Source organism: Manduca sexta, chromosome 28 (genome assembly GCF_014839805.1).
Source record: "Manduca sexta isolate Smith_Timp_Sample1 chromosome 28, JHU_Msex_v1.0, whole genome shotgun sequence".
In the NCBI taxonomy this organism is placed as follows: Eukaryota; Metazoa; Arthropoda; class Insecta; order Lepidoptera; family Sphingidae; genus Manduca; species Manduca sexta.
Window position 1 is genome coordinate 18,057,795 of NC_051142.1, and position 13,267 is coordinate 18,071,061.

General features: G+C 35.3%; 1 protein-coding gene across 9 annotated transcripts in view; it reads left to right on the forward strand.

The window, feature by feature from the left end:
• Positions 1–13,267, forward strand: part of LOC115447025 (copper-transporting ATPase 2) — a 47,936-nt gene that overhangs the window by 13,374 nt on the left and 21,295 nt on the right. For 4 of the 9 annotated variants that reach the window (XM_037444246.1, XM_037444245.1, XM_037444247.1 and 1 more), the window contains exon 2: positions 4,913–5,046. The exons of 3 other annotated variants lie outside the window; for them this stretch is intronic. In XM_037444246.1, the coding sequence (XP_037300143.1) occupies positions 4,997–5,046 (50 nt within the window). In that variant the 5' untranslated portion in view covers positions 4,913–4,996. Of the gene's footprint in view, positions 1–4,861; positions 5,047–12,038; positions 12,185–13,267 lie in introns of those variants that run through there. 2 more of the 9 variants (XM_037444244.1, XM_037444251.1) reach the window with 2 other exon arrangements.

Sequence of the window (13,267 nt, forward strand, 5' to 3'; positions counted from 1 at the left end):
CAATACTTTTTAATTAAGTATTGGACCTACTGTTTATGGTGCGACGCGGTATCAGTCGAGCGAACTGTTTGTGTATTATATTGCACAAAAAGATATTAGTTTTCTTTTCAATAGGCAAACTAACAAGTCAGTTTCATGATAATAAAGCGTCGTAGCTTTACAAAACCACAATGCTAGAGAAAAATATATATTATATAGGTATATGAGCGCCTTCTCTGTCCATTTTGTTCGTATAGGATGTAGTTGATTCCTTGCCGTTCAGCCTTCGTATAATTTAACTTGTCGGATGTCGATAAACATAAGTCAAGTCCTAAATGAGCCATTCAAAGGAATCATCAGCTGAACAAATAAAAATTAAATTTAATTAACGATAACGCCTTGTTTGAACATGATAAAAACGTACTCGTTTATCCATCATTTTTAGCATAACCTCTATTAACTACTCGCCTCTTAGAACACTTTATTAGTCAGTGTTTAATTAATTTCCCCCTTCATTCACTTTCGTGCTTTGATGGCCACCGCCGTTTTTAATAAACGATCCCGATCGCTTTTTATCAATGTAACGCGAAAATGGACCAATCAGAAGAAAGTTCTTTTGTCATGCTCACAAATGACTCATTTTGATTGGTTTATTGTCGGGTTCAGATTGAAGTCGTTTATTGAAACGTCGGTTAAAGGCTCATGACATTAATTATCGTGTTAAACGAGACAAAGTGTAGGTGCACTCATGGCTTTCTATTCAAACTTCATCAAGCTTTCGAATTTACAATATAGTGTGTAGAAAAACATAAGTAGTAGACATAATAAGATTTATTGTAAATCAAGAGCAGTCTAATGAAGTGTCTAATATCTTCAAAACGTCTCTAAATGAATTATAACATTACAGTAAGATACAATTCTCTGTCGTACCCACGCACAACGGCCCGACCTACTACGGGCTAAGTGTGGAAAAAGGAGCTTCTCAACATAGGAGTCTCTGTCGTAGGCATTATTTTGTCTAGACCAGTGTCGAAGGGTCAATATACCCGATACCTGTCAGCTTCTCTTTATATAGGATCTAATTATCATAAGAACTATTTGTAGACCGCATTCATGCACATTTCACCTTTCGCTACTGGTCTAGACTTTACCATCGGTCTAGGTCTAAAGGAACATAGATCTCAGGTAGAGTTGAGACGTGCGCCGAACTTCACCCCGTAACACAATGTACAATAGTGTATAGATAAATAAACCGGAGACAATCGTTTTGTTTTTATAAATAAACATGTCATCGCGGATGTGGCGGGTCGGATAGTGTTTGGATAATAATATTAGAATCTAGATACGTCATTAGATCATAAAAATAAATTGACTTTGTTTTTATACTGCGTAGTTTAACTCATTTCTTAAATAGGCATAGCAGTGTCCCCTCTGCACCTGATGGTAAGCGGAGTGGGGTGAGTGAGATGATTACTCCTCGCCAGTCGACACAATTATGAAGGCCTTTTTGTACCGAATATATGCTGGCTGATCATGACGCAACACACTTCGTAGACCATTATGGCGGGTTTTAACACTTTGTATCCGGTGGTAGATATCCGGGCGTATAATGTATCCTACCACCAGCAGATTAATGCGGGTTGTAGATCGAAACTAAGCAAGTTAATACAGCTTAGCTCGCATGGTTGAGTAGGGAAGTACATATACTCCATAGCTTAGTTTATCATAGTTTGTGTCTGCACACATATTATATTATATTCATACATACATGTATATTTGGATGAATAAAATAATGAATATAAAATAAAACAATTTATTATAATAAGCCGTTCGCGAGCCACTACAGATATCTTAGCTATGCGAGCTAAGGTAAACTAACTTAGCTTTATTTTGGGTCTGGAACCGGCTTAAGAGATTGTACGCGATAAGTTTTAGGACTATCCAAATTCATAATTTAAAAAGATAAGAATCTTTGTATTGGATATTCATCACGCTGTGTGATGTATTTTCAATCCCTCCATAAAAAGGCATTAAAAAATTCGGCTCTTATAAACAACAAATCGCGAATGAGCTCTCGTTAACCCAGGCGAGGCGTGATGTCGAGAACTCGTTTGATTGAGGACGGCGCGTAGTTCTGCATCGCTTTGCATAGCTTGGAGAGTAGCTAATATGTTATGCACCCGACTGGATAGTGTGGACTCACAATAGATAGTATCTCGTTTAGATTCGTGGGTATAGAATCTACATTTAGTAAATTAAATCGGTGTGCAAGCGGCTTTGAGAGACACAAATAATACTAATCGGATTACAATATACTACTTATCGGACCTTGTCTTTTCTTATCTAATCGTTATTTTTTTTAATCCTTATTTAACGAGTTTTGTCATATGTTACTACTATGTCGCTCCTTATATATGTTATCTAATATATAAATATTATAAAATAAAGTCCTTTTTTCTGTCTGTATGTTATCGATTTTCTTAAAATTTACTGAATTTATTTTTATGATATTTTGTATAGAGATATAGTTTAAGGCCCTGGGAAGGCTATTTTCTATCCCGGGAAAAATATATAGCGGGACTTTTATCCCGGTAAATTCCTTCACGGGGTCACCCCCGTCACGAGTAAAAGCTAGTTTTTACTATATAGTAAAAGTAAAAGTAGTATTTTTACTATATATGCTAGAATGAAAAAAATACTGATAGCTGATTTCACAATGGGCCATGTGTCACCACATATTATTATAATCAATTAAAGTTACACAGATATTTATAGTTACCCTATTAGTTTGATCTCTTCAAAGCGACCGCAATAGTATCCAAAGATACGTCGCTCGTTGTGAGTGTGCGCCACGCCCAACGGCTTGCGTCAGCGGCTCGGCGGCGGGCGCGGTACTTTCACTCATTTTCCAAGGTTCGCATCGGGAAGTTGCATTATACAATTGTTACGTTGTTGTTGCGAGTCCGTCAGTGAAGTGCTAGTGGAGCGGCTGTCCGATTTTTTTACAAATTACGATTAATGACTGAATTATTATAACATAATGCTTTGTTGGTCTCGTAAATAGAATAAGTATGGCAATAGTATACGATCTGACCATTAAATTATAATTTGTGTCCATTATAAATCATGAACAAAATATCTCTGCGAATTTTCGGTGTTTCCTATAAGTAACTGATATCGAAAACGAAATTATTGGATCTGTCTATAATATCCGTACTCTCAAAGCAATGTGCATTTTATTACAAGGCGATATAGATAAGTGAATTAATTTGTTAGTTCATTGTTTGTTACAGTGGTGCGCTCCACACTGTTGTAGTTTTGCACACGCGTGCGTCGCGGTAATTAGTATCTTATCGTCTGTAGGGGTGGCGTCGCATTGAGAAGCTATGGATTATAAGCTATGGTTTCTTGGTAGCATAGGTTATATAGAATGTTAATACAAAAATAAGCCGTGCGTCAAGCGTGGTAGAGAGCTTATTGTCGTGTTTAAATAAGTAGCAATACTTATTGGCTTAAAAATGTATTCATGTATTGTTTATGCTCCTCTGGTATTTGAAGTATACCGATAGAGCACATCTTGGCATTAAATAGGTTTTAAGTTTGTCAAGAAAAGTCTATGGCCATCCGGAACGCGGAAACTGTTCGTAAATAGCACTATACGCAACAATTAAGCCCCACATAATATTAAACAACGATCATGATTAAACTAGATCTTAAATTCCTTCTCGATCAAACTGTTTTAAGCATTCGTGCCATACATTTACGGTGCACAAATTACGAGCGAAAATACACAGTGACGAATAATTTCTTCTATTGCACCCCACTTCACTTACTATCAGATGCTGTGGTGTCACTCTGCCGTGCAAGATTAATAAAAGTCTCACTGCCCAGTAATTAATCCGCTAATAATATTACAAACCAAGTCACATGAATTCCTTCTCGCCCAGTGCACACTGGATCTTTGAACAGGACCACACAGTGCCGCCACACTGCTGCTTAACGATAATCATAAATGGACATATAATGATTATAATCTCATATCTCGATTTTTTTTGTGAAGTTATTGATATTGCAGATATGAACTTGAAGCGTCTTGTGACTTATTATCAATTGTTAAATAATTTTCTCTATCAGATGAATACTCGTGAGTTTTCAGTGATAAGAAATATCTTTAAATCTTTTCATGTGGATATCTTACCCGCTATGAAAGCTTATATTATGCAAACATTTCAGCTGATTGGTGCGAGTTGAAGACGGCATAAGCTAAGTAATAGCTCATAACAATAACAAGAAGATATCTATAGTTCAAACTTCAAACTGGAGCCCTTTATAGACAAACAGACAAAGATACAGACCAGATTGTCCTGTTTATCGCATGTTCTGCGTAGTACCTAGCAATCATTTTGACATAAGATCCACTAAGCTAGCAGCTAATATGGGTTAGGTAAATACTTCTACTGAATCATAGCAACGCATAGCGTACCATCGCTAACAGCGCCATTATGTTGACGTTCCAGATACATAAGTACGTTATCAGATTAATTGTAACATTGATAATAACATGTTTATACGCGTCGTGCGATTAACGAACGATAGTGTGGACCTTCTGTGTGTAGATTTCATTTGTAGAACGGCTGATGGTACGGAGCAAGCATCCGAATTGTAACAGTGGAAATAAATTACATACGCCGATGTAATTATGTGGTAGACATACGACGTTATACGCTCTATTTTTTGGACAGTTTTTTTGGTCAGAGGCAGTGAATTTGGTACCACAATCTGAAAACAGGTGATAATTACTCTGGCTTTCATTTTCCACTAAGAACAACTGACGACTTTAGACGAAGCGGTGATCATAATAGAAGGGATTATTTGGAGACAGATTTTTTGCGTCGGGTCTATATTTTAAATAATGGCTTCCATTTTGTACCAGTTCATACCATTATATGTGTTAAGTGTAGTGCTATGAGAATGAAACAGTGATATACAAGTGTGGTGAGTGAAAAAGAGAGGCAAGATGCTCTCCAGAGGCGTGAAGTACCAGCGGCTGGATGACCTTGAGATCGGGTAAGAATATGGAATTTATTTATGGTTCACAAGAAGTTTCTCGAAATACCAAAAAGTGAAGCGGTGGTATTTCATTTAATACCATACTACACTGGGACGCTGTGCTAAACGTACAATAACAATATCATAATGTGAAACCATTTGTTCCCTTGCTGCGCAGGCGCCGATTATACTAATAGAGTGCATTCCATCCATTGCTCTAATGCGGGCTGGTAGACTTCACGTAGGTACATTCGGTGTTTTATATAGGACTCTAGGTAAACAGGTTCCCTCGGATGTTTTCCTTCACATAACAATGTAAAGAATAATTGTGTAAATTTCAAGTCAGAAGTGGGTAGCAAGTTTCGTTTTGAATTTGCATTTTCAATCCACTCACTGCTGGGCCAGCGGTACTTTTATCTTGATACCTAAATAAATTATTTTAAGGATATTGCACTCTGCTAAAATGCAGAGGATCCAATTTGAAGATAACTGGACCCCAAATATATTGAGGTACCTTAATAACTCGTAGAACTTGTTTTTCCTTAATGCAAACCTTCAGGTAATCGGCATAAATTTAAATGTGTTTGTTCGCAAGTGTATCTCTGTGTAGGTCATAGAGCCCGTTTCTGTACACTTTATAATCTTTACGATCCAGGCCTTATTTTACACAAAACTGAAGTAGAGCGCCATTTTCGGTGTTGCGTTCTTGACTGTCAAAGCCCATTCCTTAAAGGTCGCTCAAACACGCAAAATACTGATGTAGTGTGGGTATTTATATGTATATGTTACCATCGGTTTTGGGTAATCTCTACATATTTGATCGTGGGTATCTCAGGTACGTTGAATGTTGTTTATATGGAATGAGCGCCATCTAGAATTGAAATTCCGAAACTGTATTTCATACACTCGAAGAATAACAAAAAAAAAATCGCGCTGATTATCCTATTGATTTTATTCGCAATACTCAAATAAGAATAAAGACATCAATTTATCGATACACTATCGAGCATACGTTAATGGGTTTTTATGAGAAACATTATCTGTAAGTAGGTGCAGTCATCTGATCTGTAGTGATGTAATAATAAATCCCCGCAAAGCGGTATATGCTTTTATTATATTGTTAAGTAATTATGTCTTTCCGCAAAACGTTGTACATTAAATGATTTATTGACAAAAATAACTTGAACAGTACTCGGTATATCACACACAAATAAACGTCACACGAAACGATGCTCTACGGAAAAGCTAACTGAATATATACATACATACATAGTATCATGCCTCTATGGCATAGGGGTAGGCAGAGACTATGGAATTTCCACTCTGCACGATTTTAGCATACTTCTCTGGCTTTCTTCTCCGTCATCAATCATTTCATCCAGTCCCGTCGGTTCAGGGTACTTTTCACGTAGCCTTTACTAAGATGTCAGATATCTGACATTCGATGATTCGGTGCCGCCGACCCCTACCGGCTCTTCCATCCACATTCGCCTTATAAACATTCTTTGTCAGGCTCTTATTATCCATCCTCTCCAATAGCCCAAACCATCCTAGCAAACTCTTCTCAATTTTGGTAACTGCATTCTTTGTCACCGTAGTATTCCGCACTCTGTCATTCATAGCCACCCCAGACATGCTTCTGAACGCTCTTATTTCCAACTTAATACCTCCTTCTAAAGACAGTTTGTAATATTTCCTGTCTATATGGAAGACACAAGCATTGTTATGTTTAATTTTGTACCTCAGCGTCAGTACAATTACTGACCCTTTGACCTAACAAGTACAAATACGAACGCAATGCAAGTCCTCACTCATTTGCTTCGTTATTCGGTATTAAAAATAAAGTAGTGGGTAACGCGCTTGTAACACCACTTACCTCTATCCGTATGCACCAGTGAAGCTAGAAGACTATTTTTTTTACATGGCCCTAGGTTTGTTAACCTGGCGAGCGCTGGCTTATACAAACACTGGAATTTTGGGTGAACGTTTTAAACGCTTGCAACTGTTAAGAAGACTTGTGTGTTTTCCTGTTTAATATAAAAAACGCTCGACAATATCTCGGAGCAAAAAACGAAAAAGAAACATCGCAAGCCAGAGTCAGTGTCCAATGTCGTTTAAGCTATTTTGTCGAATCTTTTTGTGATTTGTTAATTACCTACATATTTTTCGTTTTATTCCAAGTGTTATAATATTTTTAAACGTATTGAAAATGAATACGTGTGTCGTAAACATTATATGCATAAGGGTATGCGTGACGAATTCCGCAAGATACCTGTGAAATTGTACTCATGGTTGTTTTATATTATCTGTGACAATGTGTTATGTGTAAAGACAGACTTAACACTTCTTAGTTAATCGTGTTTTTGACCTTACTAGGTTATTTTTTTCTACAATCCAATGCTTTAAATAGTTTTGTAATGATGTTAGCCTGTACGTGTGGAGTCTTTCGTCACATTAGTTTGTTTTTTTTTTTTATTATATTCAGATTGTTCTATACTTGTAGAACGTGATAAAAAATATATTCAAGATATAAAATATGTAGTAAAAATTGATTTATCCGTTTTTATTCTCCCAGCTTCCTTCATTAAGAGTCCAAAGATTTCATAGCGCATTCATTCTATCTAGTCCGTATATTGAAAATGCCTGACATTCTAGCGCGTGTCCCTCTCTATTTGACGTCAGTGGAGTTATATAGAGCTGTAACTGAAACAAAATATACTACGTGATTTTATAGAGATCTTTAATACTCGTATTTAAAAAAAAATTGACTGTCGTTATAGTATAAACCTCTATTTTTTCATAATCTTTAAAAGTGCAGAAATGTAAAAGAATACAAGTTTGTAGATAATAAATTATTATAATTTGTTGATATTTCGGCCTTTAAAATTTAATATGACGAAATTTTAAAGGCAGAAATATCCATGATTATTAATTATTTTTACGTTTTTCTTTCAACTGCGAGAACTAATCACTAACTAGACGTGAATTTAAATTCTTTACTTGCCAATACTTGTTTAGTTACCCAGATTAAAGGTGAAACAAAATGTATGAAAATGGACCTTGAGGTATCGCCTTAAGTTATAATTTCGCCTCTAACCCTCCGAAAATAAAGTCTAGGGTGTATATGAAATTAGTATAAACATAGGGGGTAAGACTTTGATAGTTACGCAAATTGCGTGGGACGATGCGCCCACTGCTGTGACGTCAATGGAATTATATAGAGCTGTATGTCACTTAGTTGTGAGGGTAGTTAGTCTGTGACAGAGTTGTGAGGGATCTACATGCTTGTTGAGGTTAGTTTGAGGCTTTTCAATTTCGAATCATTGTGTTTGCTTATTTTTTTTACACTGGTGCGAAATGTGTGCGTGTTTTGAACCTGCTATATTTGTTGTGGTCTGCAAAAGGGGTTCAGTTTATTGGTGTAATTTAATAAATGGTTATTACAAAGACCAGGTTCTTCTTATGCACTAACGACATAATGGTCGAAGGCGAACGGAAGACACCCGTGCCAACTGCCAGAGTACTATAATGAGTCGAATGATTGTAGTATTCTATGAATATTGAACAAACATATTTCAAAACCTTCGATACCTTCTAAACCCTTCTTTTTTACAAATATGCATTCTGCGAGACCGTTGACGTAATAGCAGTAATTTTGCAAATATGGCCGGCATTGTTATGTCAACACGCGCATTTAAATAGTATTTTTGGACGTGGAAATTATGAAATTGTTGCGATATCTTAATTATCTGATATTACTATTGCTAAATATGGTATGTGTACTTTTATGGTTTTGGGTAATGTGTGTTTTGTAATGTAATTGTAAGATGTAGTTGGTACTGTAGAGCCACGCTGCAGACAGTTTTTTACAGTATGACCTGGTGATACAACTGTGTGACAGAAAACGTTACATAGGGTAACTTAGCCTTGTCTTGGTCTGTCAGTGGAACTGGCAAATCCATTTCCAATCCTTATTTTTTGTTAAAACTCGGCATATCACTCACAACTTTTCAGGCTGGGTTTATAATAATTCACGATCCACATTTACCATCTCGTAACACAGGCACGTTTACCCAACTCTATTATGAGGAATTCGTTATTAGTTATTACCAATATACCATTTCTAAAACATTCAGGCACTTATTTCATGAATACATAAATGAATACATTATAATTCATCTGAATAAATAAAACATCGCATGCCATCTCCTGACCCTGAACATACATATAGTTTCTCTTTTTGATAAATATGTTCGTTACTTTGACTCTCAGCTCCACTTGTGAAAAAGACTATTCCCAGAAAAAAATATCCCATGGCAATTAGGAATAATGTAGCTCTCTATGAGCAAGAAATTTCTTGAGTCCATGTCATCGGATTGCTTGTAATATTTCACACATAACCGACCACGTAAAGAAAACTTTGACCACTGCGAAAGGAAGAGTAGATTTTTTTCTTATCCATGATCATCAAATATTCAAGTTTTAGGAACTGCGGTCTCATGTGACTACAGGTACCAAGGAGAAAGGTGCAGCCTTGTAGAGTCACGAGTTCTGTTCCACGTGGTCACGATAACCAGTTGATTGCATATTTGTATAATACGAGTATGTCTGGAGATAAAATGCTTCCGATTATAACGATTATGATGATATTTATCTTGAAATATCTGTGACTATATTGATGGGATGAAAGATGTGATTGTAATGTGTGATGAGACGCGTTTCTCTTGATGGCCGTCTGAATAGTGCTAGATATTTATTAACTGATCCCTAAAGCGCATAAGACAAATATGAGGCTAATTTGGTGTTTTTTAACTTAGTTGACACATCCTCCTATAAAGATTCAAGACAGTCTTTGTATATATCAGACGATATGTTTAGGTCCCGGAGAGGCCAATAGGACCATTATCTAAATTGGCATTAGGTATCGTTTAACATAATAGCTCTCGTAACATCTAGTTATGTTATATTAAACACGCAATATTTTGTACACTACTCTAAGTTTACATTAACCGGACCATAAACAATCCATTATAACAATATAAACTACATTATTATATCTAAGACACCACGCTATGATTTTTAATAACAAAGGTCCGTGCGACGCGACGCCATGTTTATTGAGATTCGCGCGCTCGCACGCCATTGGTCAGTAAAGTGTTATGGCGGTGGGTTCTTAATTTAAAAAGTGCATTCGGGATTATAAAAAGGTATGATTTTAATTTATTTTCCTGCCCACATTATTTTGCATGAATTGATTGTAACTTCATAAATTATATTTTTAGTAATGATTACACCACAATTCCTTGTATTTTATATATTAAAAAAAATACCTTTTATGTTTTTAAAGCAATATCAGTAATATATTGTAAAGGAATAAAATATCCACGAATTATCAGCTGCTTCACATCGAACTACACAAATTAATGGAAAAACAGATGTTTTAAATGTTTCCTCACGGTTTCTAATTTGCATAATTCTCTTTATAATTTTTGGGTTTCTCTTTATTATTTTGGCGATAGGTTTTTACTTAAATCTTAATTATAATTTATAAAGAGATCACTATGTATGCTGTTAATTTTTTTTATTTTAAGTATATTTACTATGATTTTATTTATGTATCATCTCATTGGCAGCAGTCTGACAAAGTCCTACTTGACTTGAAAACCGAGTAATTCTAGATTCAATATTTTGCCTGCCTGTCACGGATAGAGTCTAGAACCTGTACCTACACAAAATTCCCGTAAATATTACATTTTTGTAGATAACGGCCGCTTGTTTTTCCTTGACAATTTATTGCTACCAAAGGTATGCTTAATGCCTGTAAGATATCGTTGGTAGCAATAACAGCGTCATTTGTTTTTTTAAGTGTATCTTTCTTGTATTTATTTTATAATTTACAATAAAGTGTTAAATAAAAACTATTCGCTTGTAAACAATCAATAGACAAAAAATACTTTAGCTATTGATGTCGTAATGGTGGTTGGTTGCTTTATTAATACCTCGGTCAAAGTCTTGTAAATGAATACATTGTATTATTTGAATATAGATTTTTTTTTAAACTAAATTATTCTAATAGAAGATCATATACTTTTACTACCAGGGATAGTGTTACTAACAGTATAAACAGTATGTCGGTATTTTCGGCTAATGTGAGAAGATAGTATGTGCAGTATCTATGACACAACGTGATGGATCAATCGTTAAAACTGCTGGCCAGCCTTACTGTACCAGAGAGTGATCCTGGGACGTGATTCGCTGGAACAAGTCGCTATGTTATTCATCGTAATTAGCACTGTAATATCGCCTACATATCATTAATGAATAGACAGACATAAGTAAATCGCATATTCGACCTCTTAACTGTGTAGATATTGTGTCTAATTAATACAATGAGATCTTGAACTAAAACTATTTTACGGATTTTAGCGGCGATAGGGGGACTGAGGTGTTGAACCAAGACCTTAGTCCCCCCTGTGACCATGAAGACTGCAAACTTTTCGAAACGTTGGGAAAACTTATAAAAACCCGCGATAAAATCCGTAAAATAGTTTTATTTCAATGTCTAACATTCGCGTAAACATAAGAAATCATTATCCAATAAAATCTATTATTTTATGTATGTTAATAGTGGAAAAAGTGAAATGAATACATATATTATCTCAAACAAGTGACTAATCAATGCAATTACTGTGCCAGTGTGCATTCTTTGTCCTTAATTTACATTTTGTTTGGTATTCTGTGTTCAAACCACACGGCACTAAGGCGGTTTGTTAATACAATCTAGCAAATAAAGCGCTTAGTAATAGGTCGACAAAAACACACCGTCCAATGCAAAGCTTTGTAAAGCGCTAAAAAGATCAATTAACGATGGGAATTTAATTCTGTCAAGCGATAATAACGCTGTATGTTGATTGACGTATATTACTATCGTTTAGCGACAAGCGGTTTAAAGCGCTTCGCGGTTAGTGTTTTGCACTCGGCTCTCAGGAAAAACACGCACGGCTCTACAATATGACGTTATTCCATTCACGATTCGAATGTTTGAAAATCGAACGCCGTATTGCCGCGAAATTCTGTTTTAATTTCTTTCTGTGTGGGATTAGTGTTGCCAAATTGTATAGTTTTCTCCTGTTTGTTGGATATTGTAATTTATAAGGTTGGTAAATCATTTATATAATATTTTATTTTTAAATTGCGTTTCGTTATATTGCACATCGTATTATCTGAAGTGTTTATGTAGATTCTTATCAAACTGAAGCTAATATGAATGTAATTTACATATTCTAATTTCCTGAATATTTCTGAGCTGATATTATAGTACATCAGAAGTTTCTCGATGAATAAAAGTTATCCTGTTTCGATACGAGTAACCAAAATTTAACCTTATTAATATTTACCCTATTAAAATTTAACCAAATTTTAACCTTAGTTAGGAATAATTTATTTTATATAACAATAAATGTCCATTCTGTACATACGTTCTGAGTACTTGACCGCCTTCCCCTAATGGTCATTGGTCACATTACTGGCCATCGGTGCTACCATCACTGTAAACAACTTGTTACGTTTTGTGTCGTCAGTGCTTTGCCTAATGCCTCTGGTATCCCGGTGGTTGTCGATTTCGGAAAAAAAAATTGAATTGTATGTAAAATAACAGTTAATTTAATTACGTATCACAATACTTAATTAACATACATAAGAAAGTCTAGTTAAAGGTTTAAACTGTGAGGAAATCGCTAGGGAGAGGTAAATAATGCTAACAAAACTCCAAACGAAGGCAGTCACCTTCGGGCTTTTGTTGATAATAGCTTGTTCAGTCTATTGTAATTCCTCTTCAGGAAGTGTAAATCTGCGTTCTCGCCGCCATCTTGAATAACATAATGACTCGAAGGATCATGGCGTACCCTCTCGTGACAACTAAATCTTTTTACAAAAACTAAATTCAACGTGCTGGCATTATTTTTTTTTTTTATCTACAGTAGCGTAATTTTCAACTTAATTGATTTATATTTATGGACCATTTTCGTTTAAATTGTTGTAGTGTTTTATACCTAATTACTCTGTTAGTATAATGTTCAATTTTTGGAAGTTACTTGTGAGTTCATCGTTAATTATTACGCGTATACGAAAATATCGCGATTAAACTTATATACTCGAAAGTTATAAAAGTGGAATGAGATGTGTATTAGTAAAAAACTCATAAACAATAAGATATTATATCGAACTGATATTGAGGTCT